A 15,500-nucleotide genomic window follows, 5' to 3' on the forward strand; every position below is an offset into this window, starting at 1 on the left:
ATAGAAAACAGAAAGAAGCCATTTGCAAATGCTTTTTCATCACTTGGTTTGACTATTTCATATTTCTACTTTGAAGGTACACAGATATATGTAATTTTTATAGCTTGTTTAGAAATCTGATTTCTGGTGGTTGGAAAGCTGCTGGCTGTAATGCTCAAATTGTATGTTTCTGAGGTAATATTTAAAAATGAGAGAAGTTACAGTGGTAGGTACACTAGGTGGGTACATTTCTTTGTTTCATGTGTAAGTGCCTACTATTTAAAAATACATTTATCTTTAAGTATGTTTAAAAAAGAACCAACTGTTCAGATATTATATTGTAAGAAAATTAAGTGATAAGGTTATTTTTGTAACTGCAACTTACCTTACTTGTCCACACGTGAAATGCTTGGCTGGTATGGTTTTTTTATATATATAAATGTGTGAGTGTCTATATACATATTTTTATATATATGTTGCATGGAACTTGTCAATACATTGGAGTTGATTTTTATGTAGCTTCTGGACACATCAGCTATTAGTACTCACAATACTGTCTAGGAATCGTTGTCTCCTAGTCTTTCTTGTTCATTTGAAGCTGGGCAGCTTGGATACTGTTAGCAGTGTAGCCTCATAACTGTAAGGATTGGTGTGATCTCGTGGCCTGAATATTGGATATGTTTTGAAGTCAACTCTTGAACTCCTTAATCTCATGGTTAATTTATTAGTGGTGGCTAAGAATATTAGTCTGAAGCTTTTATGAATATGTCTGCATGGGTTGCAGTCATGTATGTGATGTCAATCTAACGATATCCTTAGAAGCCAAGGACTCAAGGCCTGACACAGTATGTGCAAGAGTTAGCCAACCTTCAGTTAATTTTTATTTATGAATTTCGTGGTAATAGTCAAGATAAATATGGAAACTAGGCAGTCTCCTGTTGAGGTTTTCCTTTTCAAGGCAGTGTTTCAGCTTGCTGCTGGGACAATACAAGAAGAAAACTGTCTTCATCCAGGCCCCAAGTTGAACAGTCTTTCCAAGGCACTCATTTGGAACTTTACACAACTCCCTCTATTCTTTTTTTAACCCAGAAAAATATTAATAATTTAATAAAACTAAAATGCAAGAACAATATTGACAATTGTGACAGAATGTCACTTGTTTTGTGTTTCCCAGGAAATATTTGGGCTTAAGAAAGTTTCAAAAAAGGTCATGTGTTCTAGAAACAGCATAATATGCTATTGCCAAAAAAAAAAAAAATTTACATTGGGTACTAAAAATAGTCTTCTATGCACATGACAGTGTGTAATGAAATAATATGAGGTGTTGATTGAATTTTGAGTTTTTTTCAATATTAGATTTTCTCTATATTTCCCTATTGGTGAGCCATGAGTGAGTTCCCAAACATCTGTCTGAAGATGATGACTTTGCCAGTGCTGTGGTTTCCTTGCCTGTGGAATCTACGTTTGTATACGGCATATAGAAGGTTTGAATCCCACTGCACCTATATTTTCACACTTTTTTTTATGTAATGTTGACTGATTATCATCTTTTCGTTGTAGAGTGAAAATCTATTTTTTATATTGTTACTCTTCTTTTTCCAAGAGCAGATCAATGTCTATTGAATTTTCATTATGGCTGATTAAATAAACCCTCCTTCACTAAATCTTAGGGGCAGAAATTACCTCAGCGGTTTAAAAATCCAAAGAAACAAAAACCTTCCAGATTGTAGGTAGCAGATAGGCAGAAGTACTGGGAAAAATGGGAAGTTAATGGCATAGTAAAGTCCAACTAATTGCATATACTAGTTTTTGAAGAAATACACTTTTTTTACTTCTGGCAGGCATTTCAGTGAAGATACCTATTTTTATTTTCGTGACAGATTTTATTGCAAGCATTTCAGATGATTTTTTTCTTCAAAACTCCCAAAACTGAATTAATTGAGAACTTTTCTAATAAAAACATCAGTCACTTTTATTTGAAGTGACTTTTTTGTTTAAATTTGCTAAAATCCTTTCACAGTTGTTTCAACGGGAAAGTTTCTGTGCCTGCTTTAGTTATTGGAAATATTTTTTTAAAGGATTTTACTTCTCAACTGAGGAAATATGTATTTGTAAAGTGATTGTTCATTGAGTTTTAATCATTCTAAGATTGAAATCCCTACTACATTTGTAGAGTTGTAAATTCTCATCAGCCTTTGTCTTCCTGTGTCAACATTACTTTAGTAATTTAATGCAAGTCTGATAGTTTAAGTAGGCTTCTGTCTGTGGGTGAGCTGCTTGATATAACTTCCAAAACCTTCCAGTTACTAAGAGAGCATCTTGTTAGTTGTTGCACATTTTTCACACTTGGATACAGAACCGGACTCCATTAACTCGCACCATCTGTGTTCTTAAGTGACTTAGCCTCTCTTCTCAACAGGGGATGCGTTGCTAGTGGTGATGACCTAGCAGAAAGTATCACTGGTGTTTTTTTCCTGACATTAATCAGCTTTGTTTTTTGTTTTTTGGTTGTTTTTTTTTTTAGGGCTGAAATGTAGCTAAGCATTGGCTACATAAGCCACCCTGGTTTCAGTAGGCACTTTACTGTCCTTCTTACTGCACTGTATACCTCAATTCCCACCCCTTCGATTAAGATGAAAGCTGGTCTTTCAAAAAGAATTGAGCAATAAATTGCATGTCACCACTTCATTGATAGTGAAACCACCCATCACTCTTCTTAAACGTAGAAAAAAACCCTGTGCATTGACACTGGAATTTGCTGAGGCTTGAAGGTCTGTTACCACAGCTGCTGTCTAACAGGTTTTCTTGTAAAGAACAACTTGCTTGGCCTGGCCCTCAGCATGGTCTGACGTGGTCTCTCTGTGGGGAGTTTCTAGACCAAGCAGAAAGATCTGTGGGATTCTCCAGGATTTCTGTTACTCATTCATTGCTGTTCTGCTTTACTTTTGGTAGAAGTTTGCTATTAGTAAGGCTGCAAGGTAGGTTGTGGGTTGCTTATGGGTGTGTATCGTGAACCCTGTGTTAGGCTGCTGCTGGTTGGACTCTTTACAGTCCTTTGAGATCATGCTTTTCAGGCTGTTGTAGCCCTGAACCTTCAGTGCGCATTCAGGTGGGGTTTTTGACAGGTTGATACCTCTTCTGGTCACTCTCTTTGGTACCTGGCCGTGTACAACTGGCTGATGAACTCCTGAGTGTGGTTTGAGGGACACAACAACGTTAATAATTAGTAATAACTGAAACAAAGTGTTACTGGTATTAGGACAAGGTTTAAAGAGTACAAAGCAAAGGGTTTATATGAAATATGCAGGTGCCTTAAATTTAACCTCATGCCCTCAATGCCTAAGGTACCATTTAGATAATGCTTCCTGAAGTCTGTATTTGTCACTGCCCTTCTGGTTTGTAAGCAGAATTTTAGAATAACAAACGCAATGAAAAACAAGAAGAAAAAAAGATTAGGTGAACCAAAGGATGATCTATGTATTTTAAAATATTTTGCTGTTGAAAATACAAGCTGGTATTTTTCTTTAGCTCTGTTTCCTGTTGCGAGAGTAAATCTCATCCCAAAAAGTTCCATACCCACTGTTTCCCAAGGAATTTAGGTTGAGGCTTTTTCAGGCTTATTTGGGTTTTACCAATAATCTTCATGTATGTGCTGGGCCTTACTGTTCATTTTTTCCAAAAATCATGTTTGTCTCTAGATATGCCTGTTATGCAGATCTCAATTGTGTATGTCTTCAGAGAGAAAAAAGGTGGGGGTTTTTTTGTCCTGTATCATCGCCATTATTCATGTCTAGCAATTCTCACACTCAAGGCACAAGTGTAAATGTTCATATGTAACATAAGATTATGTTTAATTTTTTTACAACTAGCAGAAGATCTGATATGCTTTTCCTTGTTTCTCTGAACTTCTCTGAATGTTCAGTTTTCAGCATGTAGAAAGTGCGGATCCAGCAAGTTGCTAGTCATTTGAAATTTAATGTGGTCAGTATGTTTTACCCTGAGATGCTAGTAATTCTAATGTGTGCTTAGATGTATGAATACGATCTACAAGGAAAAAAATGCAATATGTGAGATTCTGAAGTAAATCAGAAGTAAATCTGTTGAATTTAGTAGGATATTAAAAAAAAAAAAAGCGTAAGGGATTAGATCCTAGATAGCTCTGGCATTTTAAGTATACACAGTATGTCAATTAAAGTGTTAAAAAGGATTATTGAGTCAACAAATTCACTTTGAGCAATAGTAATCTGCAATCACTGTAGTAAATTAATTTAGGAAAAAAGTAAAGAATAAGGTCTCAGCCCAGTTTTTACTTGATCCTGCCACCTTGAAAGGTTACTAGGACTGTTCTTAACTCTCATTTATTCGAATCTCGAGCTATGATTTATTTGGATATAGTGGTGTCTAGGTTATGTTTTTCTTGCTGTTGCTGTTGAGCTCATGTAATAGTTCTAATTTCAGATTTAAAAAGCTATTTGGAGATACTCCTACCAAAGTCATTAATGTTTTACCTGTGTAATCAATTTTACCAGGTTTACAGAAACAACCACGTGTACTAGTGCTAAGCTAATATACATAACGTATTTATAGTTCTTAAGGGAAATACAGTCAACTACAGCAGCAGTTAGTTCAGATATTCTGCATTTAAGTATTTCCATCTGCTGTGGTTGCAGGATACTCTGTACACATGCTCTCTCAATCTGTTGAAGGTGGCGTCAAATGGCCTTGAGAATTTGTCGTGTTCTGATGTCTTTCTAATGCAATGCACAATTTGCGTAGAATCCAAGGTAGTCATTTATGATTTGGCTGTCCACAGGCAGATGAAGCGTGTAGTGGAGGCACTGTTTTATTTGTCATAGTTTTTAAATTGTTGAATTCTTCTCAGTTTTAAAGTAGTGAAGTGAAAATCATCAGAGACGGGAGCTTCAGTCTTACAGTGAAGCACCTTGCGGAATACCAAGTCCTGTTTGGCTCTCCTTGGCCTTCCTTTGTTTAGAGGCAGGAAGGTTATAAATCCTGATCTACATATTTCCATTTATACCTGGTGTACTTTAAAATATAATATTAAATCACTGCAGTATCAGCTACATCCTGTCTCTCTCACTCTTTATCCTCCCTTCCTCATTTATATCATCAATAAAAGAAAACACATGTACTCCTTTGGCTTTGCTGCCACCATCGTCATGGCCCGGCAGATGCTTTTTGAACAGAGGGTAGATTTATATGACTAGCACTTGCTAACTCCTCTGAAGGCAGACTTATATGATCTTCCCAATGACCTCCTGTTTTGTTGACAGTTAGCAGGTTTTTCCCTTTGCTTGGTGTTTTAAATTTGGCCAGCTTTCTTCCAATCTCATCGTTGGTCCCTATTGTCCTCTTGTGGTGGCATTAACTTTCTTTCACACTTACTGCTGTGGTTTTTATCTATTTTTTTCTGTTTGTCTTTAAAGCAGTGGTGGTTATGACAAGCCAACATCATCTTTTCCATGTTATAAATGTTGCCCTCTCCAAGTATTGTGCAATGGAAATTTGATATGAGGGGAAGGGGGAGAGAGAAGAAGAAAAGTACAGAATGTTTTGTTTCGAAGCAATTGGTCTCTGAGAATGATGTCTTCTTTGAAACCGACAAAAAAAAAAAAAAAAAGTCTTTTTCTCTGGAGAGAAACTTAGGGCCAAGTTTTGCTCTGGACAACACTACTGATTTTACTGAAGCAGACACAGATGTGAATGAAGGGCAGCTTAGCTTAGTGGAGACGAGAGAGGGGGCTGGTGTGAATCAGAATTGTGTCTGCTGAAGTCACTGGAATATACGGATGTAAGCAATCTAAAATTAGATCAAAGACAGCTTTGGATGTGTTTCATGCACTACATATGTGAATTTGAATGCAAATGCCAAGGGGATGGTTAGATATACCCTTTTTTGCCACAGAGAATAATACAAGTAGCCAAATATAACCTTGGAGAAGATGTTACAGCCCACGTTTGTGACTTCAGCTTCCCAGAGTTTATAACTCTTTCTCCAAAATGGAATCCTGAAGTCCATTTAACTCTGAAATGAATAAGATGATCATAATCCAGTTAACCCTTCAGATACCTGAAGAACAAGATGATGAAAAGGGAGCAAGTACACCTGGTACAGTTTGCAATAATGAATGTTTTCATAGGTGTTTAAGATGTACACATTGTATACTTTACTTTGCACTTTCTGTGGAACAACCTACACAGAGAAATGCTGTTTTGAGAGAACTCACAGAAAATGTGGTTTATGTTAACCCCAATGCAAAACCAATTCAGAGGGCGTTGCAGAAACCTGCTTTTCATATGGCTTATTTGTAAATTTCCTTAAAAATTACAGACCTGCTCCATGAAGTCTTTAGTCAGTCTAGCAAAATTCCCTGCGACATGAAGTTTTCGATCAGCTCAGATCTTTTTTAGGTAATTTGTTATGTTTTACTCTATACTGAAGAATCGTGGAAATTACAAAATTAAGATAATGATGAAAACCCACAAAGATGATAAACACGTGTAAGGAGAATCTTGCACAGAAGAGCCTATTAGTGGCTTCCCTTTAGGCCTTTTTGATTATGTGCAGCTGGGTGCTGTGTAGTCAGCCTGTGTCAGTAGAAAGATTTGTCTTGCATCATATTGAAATGTACTTTATTTATCTCACAACTTACTCATATCTGAAATTGAAATTGCTAGAAAAGTGCTTTTCCCTGTGTACACAGCTTATGACCTGGTTTTGCTGAGCTAGAGGATTCCTTCCACTAAAGGTTGAGATGGTTTTGTCTATGACGTTGACTTTCTAGGAAACCTCATGGGAGGGCAGTCCATTGCATCTAGAGCAAAATGAAGAACCCAGTCATTCTTCACCTGTGCTGAGATCCCTGTACCTGAAAAGAGCTGCCCTAAAGAGGGAGCCTGGTACTTATCCAGAACAACACTGATTTGTAGCCAATTGTATTATTTTTACAGTTTATACTGAGAACCTGGCAGGATTCAGCAAATATATGGAGACCTGATTGTCCCCTACATACTCAGAATAGGAATTCAATAACCAGAGAATTTCTTCACTTTGTAGCTTCAACACCTAATCTGAGTTGTTCTTCTCACTTATCCTTGGATCCCACCTCATTTCCCAAAAGACCATTAAGATTACTGCCTATTATTTGTTAATTCGTGGACTTAGCGTTTTTATTGCCTATTAGTTTTCAGTCTTTGTTTTCAATTTAACTTAGTAAAAAATGTTTACTTTGTTGCCTAAAATACCTATCTGTAGAACTTAAGCAATACAGAGTTAGGGACCATAGTAAAAAGTAGGATAAGAGTGAAATAGGTGTAAAGTTGTTTGATTCAAAATAAAGGTGCCTCTAAAGCATCAAAATTTTAGTGAGGCAATGCACGGTGAGATAATACTAACTTTTACATTTAATTAACTTATTTAAATGGCTTTTTCCCATACAGTGCTTTTGTAACTTTAGTGGAATAAAGGAAAAATTACACCTTGTATAAAAGTTTCTATATTAAGGAAGAACTTCAAAGAAGAAAATCTTTATATAAGTGGTTTTCCATACATATCTCTAATTATTTATTTGATGTCAGTGAGCTTTCAACTTTTATAACATCATGTGTTACAGTAGCTGCTAACCAATAGTTCTAATAAAAATACAGATGGCTTGGTTGCCATCTGCACTTCTTTTGAGATTCTGCAATGAATATGCGATTAACCTTCTGTCACCACTTTTCAAAACAAGTTTTTTCTCTACCACAAGCTTTCCTTGTACCCCACTTCCTCCCCTCACCTCTTCCCCTGCTTGGAAATGTGCTAACAAACCTGAGGCTTTTATAGACATCTGACTTGTCTTTATGCTTTAAACTTTTGTGGAGGATAAAGGAAAGTACATTGGAATTTTATGTTTCTGTACCTTTCACATTACGAAAACCAGACTCCCAAAATGGCTGGGTTTGAAAGACTGGAACAGATAATTAATTCATAAGTGGGTGTTGAAGTGGAAACTGTCAGGCCACAGCTTTCCCAGCTTTCACTTAATCATTTGAAAGTCGTTTTCTGTTGTTTTCACTGACTGTAATCCCTTAGAGACAATATAAAACTTGCACCATCCAGCATGGAATTCCACTCCTTTAATGACTTGGGCTCTGTGTTGACTCACTTTCACTCACTTTCACTCACTGTTGTCATTTCATACAGGAAAAGCCGTACCAATGTTCAGAGTGTAACAAGGCTTTCAGTCAAAAGCGAGGCCTAGATGAGCACATGAGAACCCACACCGGAGAGAAGCCATTTCAGTGTGACGTGAGTTGATCTATCCCTTTGTCTTTTTGACTTCAGTGCAGCAGCAGGACTTAATTGCGGTGAGACTACGGCCTTGCACCTATTGCCTGTGGCATAAAGTTACACTTCACGCGGTCTTTGATTGCCGAACTAATGAAAGCCCATTCGGGGAATTTTATGTACCCTCTTCAGTTGCCAAGAGCGTTGCACACCCTTTTATTTTATGGGTTTGGATCCCTTAAGAGTTATTTTCACCATTATTAATGCAATTTGGATGTTGCAAGTTACAAATTCATGCAGTTTGGGTTCCCATATAACTTGTATGGCAGTTCAATGATTGGAGATTAGTTTATAACGGAAAAGGCATTTAATTCATTACATGGAGTCTGAGTGCTTCTGATCTTGTTGAATGACACAGATAGGAATTCAGAATTTCTGATTTCTGTTTAGTGACATTTGGTCTGATATTTTCAACATGTGCTCATAGTTGGGTTTTTTATTGTTCAATGAAGAAATCGTGGATGCTGCGTATGCTTGCAGCGCTGAAATGCAGCGTGTCATATTACAGTTCATAGATCACTGTCGAACACCTTTCATTCGGCATACTCTGTCCTATATACAACATATCTTACAGCTTTTGGAAGGTAGGTGGGGAGACTGAATGTGCAGAAACTGTTGGTAAAGACTGTCTTTCAGAATTATCAAATGCCAGAATTGAAGTTGCTGCCTGAGGATTTAGAGAAGGGCATCAGAATAGGGTATAGAATTAGTATAAATGCTTTGTTTTGTCAGACTAGCTCTTAATGAACTAGTTATAAGGGAACCGCCAGCTTTCAGTTATATCCTAGATGGCTCAGTCTGACCAGTTGTAAATTTGATGGCAAATTTCTAGAATTAGATGCAAAATTAGAAGAACCGCTTGGCATAAAAGTCGTAAGGGTCTGGTAACTGATCTGGCTTTTAATAAATTATGTGGTGACGTTTCATTGACAATAAAATGTATTAATTTAATGAAAAAATTCAGCTACAATATTTTGCCGATTTCTACAAGCCAGAAGATTTGCTGTATTCTTTTCGGATAATCTCAGCCTGGCTGTAGATAGTACCTTGAGGATTTCTCTAATTCCAAATAATTGTCAATAACTTTTTCAGCTTTCGGATTGCTATGCTGTTTATCAACTGTTGGCTAGCTTGCAGTTTAAATGCAATTTTTCCCACACTGTGGATCCAAGATTCACTGGTCTTGGATTCAGCCTGCTTTTTCAGACTAATTTGGGGGGGTGGTTATTTTAGGGTATTTTTTTGTTTCTTTAATTGAAAATAGGAGCTGTATGAAAACTTTCCTGCTTCAATTATTTCTTCAGTCTTCCTCATTAATAAGATAGAAATGTAATTTCCCAAATCATAGTATTGCTAGAAACAGCTGTAAACTGTATCTCGACCTAGTCCTTCTCTGAGAATTTTTATGTACCTTCATTTACTGGAAATTTTTTTTATACTTTAAATTACTGCTGTGTTTCGTCAAAATTATTCTTCAGTGCAAGTCTCTTGCCAGCTGCACATTGCAGAGATTGCTGACTTTTTGGGGTTTGGACGTAAACAGCAGTTGACTCTACTGTTCATTCATAGACTCTTCAGTTGCCAGGTACCTAGCATGCTCCGGTGTTAAATGCGCACGTGGAGAGTATTGAAGTGTTGAAAGTTTTGGTTTTGATACCTACTCCTTATTTCATTTAGACTCTACTTCTGCAGATGCTGACGATGTAGTAAATGTCACTGAGAGCAGATCATTCCTCCAGAGCTGTATCGCACATTGCATATTACTAGATGTTTCAGTAGAAGTTACGAGAAAACCAGTAGTGGACAGTTACAGAAAAATGTGCCTATGGGAGACATTTACTGTTGGCTCCCCAATGCTGAAGATGGCTTTTTACACTCAAATATTCTCACCTACAATTTTTATCTTGCTAAAGATAGCTGTAGATGTTCTCATCGTTTTTCTTATAATGAATTGAGCGGTAATTTGTGGCAACAACTTCCACAAATTCTTAACTTTGGAAAGAGATTTTGGGGAGGGGAGAGTGTGTCAGGTTACTGTAATGGAATTTCAATAACTGTCTTTTAGTTCTTTCATTAACAGAAAGGGTTAATAGCTATTCTGTTTGTTGCTTTCTGTACCTGTGCCATGTTCCTTCTTAGTTAACTTCTCTGAAGTTGTTTCTCTTTCCAGCACTTTGCATGACAACTTCCCATGTTCATAACTGTTTTTGTTACTATTTTCCAGATTTTTTTTTCCCCATTTCCATTGCATGTTTTTAAGGGGTGAAGACATACTTTTGGCCTGCCCTTACTCATAGAAATAAATGGAAAAGTCCGTAAGTCCAGTTCCCAGACCTACTAAGAATCCTTTAAAGGTGAAAAACAGTCTCTTTTTTTTTTTTTTTTTTCCCAATTATTAGCTTATTCATAAATGTAATCATACATGAAGCCACACTGAAAGTCATAAGAGGATGGAGGGTTTTGGTCTTGTTTCCTACCTGGCATTAGAAGCAGTAATAGAAACTATTCAGTTCTTTCTTCTAAATAACATATTAACATTTGCTATCAGAATCCTTTGTTTCTTGGTACCATTATCATTTACAAACAGGAATTGTCTTCAGTGCCAAAGAACTGAAGAAAGAAAACTTTTGGCTGTTGGGGAAAAAAAAAAAAAAGGTGTATTTTATGGGCTCAGGAATAGGCTTCGCTTGACAGTGCATCTTTCCCCACCCAATTTAAACTATTTCATAGCTGGTTTTTTTAGACTGCATTTTTGCTTTAAATAGGATTTTCTTCCAGAATCAGAAATAAAAGCCACGTCTTCTCTTCCTCTCTAACTCTCCTCTGTCTCAGGCATTTGGAACAGACATTACAGCACAGGATTGTGTGACATGTAAGAGTAATCCTTGTACCCTGTTTGGTGAAGGTGCTACAGTTTATTTATGTGGCTATTTCTGTGTCTTATCAGTCAACAAAAGCATTTTCAGAACTTAATGACTCAGAGCTTTCACATCCCACTGATAGTAGTGGATATTGAATTTTCCCATTCTAAGGTGAAAGTTCTAGTATGTATCACATAGGAAAGTGAAAGTAACTGAAATACGGAAATAGAAAACATGCAGTTATTTTACTAGTATATTAGATTTCTGTCCTCTGAAGACCAGCCTGTTTTTTGCTGAAAGGCCAATTGAACTTCAGTTGCCTCAGAGACAAGAGATTATTCTTTGGGGGCAGAAAGGTCAGGTACTGCCTGTCCTGGTTTCTTTCCAGTACAGTATTTCCCTCCAACTCTGCTTTTAGTTGACCCTACACTTACTTTCAAATGTCAGTCTTTTCCATCCTCCCTACTCAATCAAAACTTTGATCATTTTGAAGAGAGTTCAAGTGCTCGTTAGCAAGCATGGTTGTAAATCTATGAAATGTCAGTCTTGCTTATAACATTGAAATACGAAGCAAACTCTAAAATAAAAACCAAAACCAAACCAAAAACAAAACCCAAAACTTCTATGCATGAGCACCAAGATTTATGATATCTTTAAGTAATGATCCCGTGCATTCCATGGGTTTTTTTGAAGATGTTAGGTAGTAGAACATGCTGGAGCCTTGAAGAAATAGCAGGACACATTATATTAGTTGTTACATGAGCATTATAAATGAAAAAATGTACTTTAAGACTGTTACAGCTGTTAACTTTAAAAATGAAAAGGTGTGTCTAAGATACACAGAACACGTACATATCTTGTATGTGTGTATATTGTTGATCAGCTTTCTGGCTTCCCAGAAACATGTGTTTACAAGTACATGATACTTTTAACATATTGAGACTTGTGGGCAAGCATGACGGTTATGATTAGATAAATGTTAGGAGTTCACTTGGTCTGTTCTGTGGAAGAGGAATAGAAAATGGTACTTGGCAAAAGCAGTCTTGAGACCTGACTGGTGGATGCTGTAAGTGATGTTCACTGTCGCATAACAAAAGGGTGACTGTTGCGTGGGTCTGAAAGAGGTAATTATACATTTAGGGAAAAAAGCTGGAGATTTAGAGTTGCTGTATAAAAGTCCTTGGTATTACGTTATGTCATAAATTCAAAAATGTTCCATTGCAGCAGCACATTCAGTGTTGTTGTCTGGGGAAAAATTATTTTGGGTACAAAACTTGCCTCTGGCAGTTGCCCTTTTTATGGTCATTATATGGTTTTGCCTTAATTGGCATAAAATACATATACTGTAGGTCAAGATTATCTGCTGGGATAGTCAGCTCTATTTGTCTTGTCTTGGTTTCAAAGAGCGTCAGTAATCATTCAGCATTTTCATTGCTAGTTTGATACCAAAATGAATTTAAAACTTTATTTTCTTAAAGAGGGATTGTGCTGAGTTCCCTGAATTTCCTCTGCATGAGAGACATTTTTGTCTGGAATGAACCTGGAATTCTAAGATTGCAAGCTTGTGGATGTTCATTCTTATTTAATTATATGACTCTTGCCTATGTCTTTTATTGAATCAGGAGCATGCTTTCTATTTATTTTTTTTTTCCTTGGGAAATTCATGCATATGATATGTACCTGGATAGAAGCTGAATGTGATGATATAACTGCATGATTTCAATTGACTTGATGTCTTGCCCACAGATACTCAACTTTTTGTTCTAACTTCTCTTGGCTGAACTTGTTCTTAACCTTTCGTTTTAACTTCAGTATAGGAATTTCTATAAGAAGTGATGGTTTTAGCATGGCAGAGTCCCTCATCCCTCTATCCATTTATTCAAATGGCAGAATGAACTGGCCTGCTTGGAGTACAGTGGAGGAAGGGAAGCAGCACACCAGATAATAGAGGAAAAGAATTGCGTTTTCATGGCCAGGCAGAGGAAGAGTGGAACAACGAGGTTTCCTCTACAATAACTGTTAAACTTTCTTGCAGTTTTCAGAGCCTCTTTTTTTTTCCTCACTCCTCCCTCCTTGTAACTGAGCAATTTGAACTGATTTTTTTAGAAACCTGCAGATGTTATTCTGGAGGTCAGGAAGGAAATAGTTTATTTTAGGTCAAATTGCCAGAGGCTTGTGATATTTTGTCATAATTTTTGCTGCATCCCGGATAGAATAATAGGTTTTAAAAGAAAAAACACAATGTAACTGGGACAGCTCAGTGTGTTGATATTTTGAAGACTAGGTCTTTTTTTTTTTTTTTTTTTTTCCCTTCCCTGTGCCTGTGGTACCACGTTTAATGTACAACATTGAAAGATACCAGACAGAGTAATAATCTTTAAGGTGCTCTCTGAAGGAGTTATTCTTCCAAAGACCAGCTCATTTATTAAGTATTGCAGGTATGTGTGGCTGTGGCCTCGGTGATGTAACATAAGGAGCATTATACATCCTTTAAGTTTTAAGACTTTTTTTGTCTTTGTCTTGTCTTCACTGCCTTAGGTTTGTGATCTGTCCTTCAGCTTGAAGAAAATGCTGATCCGACACAAGCTGACTCACAACCCCAATCGACCGATGGCAGAATGCCAGCTTTGCCACAAGAAGTTTACAAGAAATGACTACCTCAAAGTGCACATGGAAAATGTCCATGGGGAAACTGACAGCTAATTAAGACGTGTGTGAGAATTGATCGCACATTCCAATGTGTTCCATTTGTATGTGTACAAACTCCAGACTTCTCACCTGACTGGTAGGCATAGTTAGGAGAAACAACTGTAATGTGTTCACGTGTTATTTTTCCCCACTTTTTTTGAAATATACTAGAAGGATAAAAACCAAAGAAAGACATTCACCTGAAGTAAAACATGACTTGAAAATACAAAAGAAGATACTTTGGGAAAATTTTATCCACATTTAAAACAAAAAAAGAAAAGTGGAAAAAAAAAAAAAGCTTTAAGCAAACTTCACAAACTTCACCTTCTCAATTACAGCCTTAGAAAATTAGATATTGGTAGTGTTACCTGGAAATCCTGGACATTTGTAACTGAACCCTTGGCTGTCTGCAACTGTATTTCTGTATCTAAGCTTCAAGACTCCATTAAAATTCTTTAGTTTGAAACCGTGTAGAATTTGTCATTCTAATTGACTGCTGATTGCATCCAGGCATATTTTATTCAGATCTTAATTCTGCATTTTGTTGTAACATGATTTTGTCTCATTTTATTTACAGCTTTCTCATTACTAGATGAAACTCATTAACTTGAATTGGTTCTTGAGATGCCAAAATGTATGGGTACTGCAACAGTGGAAATCTGTCACGTCAAGTATTTCTGTATGAACATTGAGGAGGAGGTATTTCTTCTGGTTACGTGAAACAAGACTGAGGTGAAAAATTTGAGCAATTTAGTTTAAGTACTATATTCACACTTATCACTGTGACTGGAAGGCAAGTGAAAAGACATCTGAACAGAGTGGTTTGAGCAGCTACAGTTACTTAGTTAACGTGTATTTGGTTTCCTGGTGAACAGCTGCTTCCCAGAGTGTTTCTTACTGCTGAATCAGATGCCCTGGATTTTTTCACCCCACTTAACTGCCTTTGTTTTCTTAATTCTGTTAATGAGCACTGGGAAAAATACAATCAAAGTCTTCATATTATAAGATTGAGTAGTTTACTGCAGTAAAACTCTTGAAAAGGGTTCCCACAGGCCCACTGTACCACAGCTAGATAACCAACAAATTTTTATCTACAAGGACAGTAAAACTGTAACTTCAGAGGGTGATTGCATGTGAAATTCCTGAGTTATCAGCAGTTAATATGAAGGCTCTGTCGTTAATTAGCTGTTGTTATTAATTTTGGACCTGTCAGTGTTTTGTAAAATAAAATTGCAATGGGACATCTTGGTTCTGGTTCTCATGGGAAAAGAATTCAGCTTCTTTCTGAACTGCAGTGGGGACAATTATGCTGAAATGAGCAGAATAATTCCTTATCTCATGGTAGAATCTCTACTCAAATCTGTTTATCACATAGTATTGCTAGCGATGGAAATGGCTAGCAATAGATAATGATGATCTATTTAGTGATTAACACTTCCTTCTTTCTCTACTAATAGTTTGGATCCCATTCTTCTGCATGGACATCTCTACCTAACGTGTTCAGTTTTGAGACCCAGCACTGGATCCCAATAGTAATCTTTTCCAAAGCCATTACTTTTCTCCAGAAAATAAGCAGAAGACACTTTGTGTTTTTATCAGGAGCTGAAGAAGGCATGCCACTA

At 36.8% G+C, this 15,500-nt stretch overlaps 1 protein-coding gene across 1 annotated transcript in view; it reads left to right on the plus strand.

Annotated features, from left to right (window-relative positions):
• PRDM5 (PR domain containing 5) overlaps positions 1–13,893 on the plus strand; it is a 79,445-nt gene extending 65,552 nt beyond the window's left edge. Inside the window, exons 15-16 of the mRNA XM_009887899.1 lie at positions 8,186–8,290; positions 13,729–13,893. Coding sequence (XP_009886201.1) covers positions 8,186–8,290; positions 13,729–13,893 — 270 coding nt within the window. The remainder of the gene's footprint in view (positions 1–8,185; positions 8,291–13,728) is intronic.
• The last annotated feature ends 1,607 nt before the right edge of the window (positions 13,894–15,500 follow it).

This window comes from Charadrius vociferus, unplaced genomic scaffold (assembly GCF_000708025.1).
Source record: "Charadrius vociferus isolate BGI_N301 unplaced genomic scaffold, ASM70802v2 scaffold806, whole genome shotgun sequence".
Classification (NCBI taxonomy): domain Eukaryota; kingdom Metazoa; phylum Chordata; class Aves; order Charadriiformes; family Charadriidae; genus Charadrius; species Charadrius vociferus.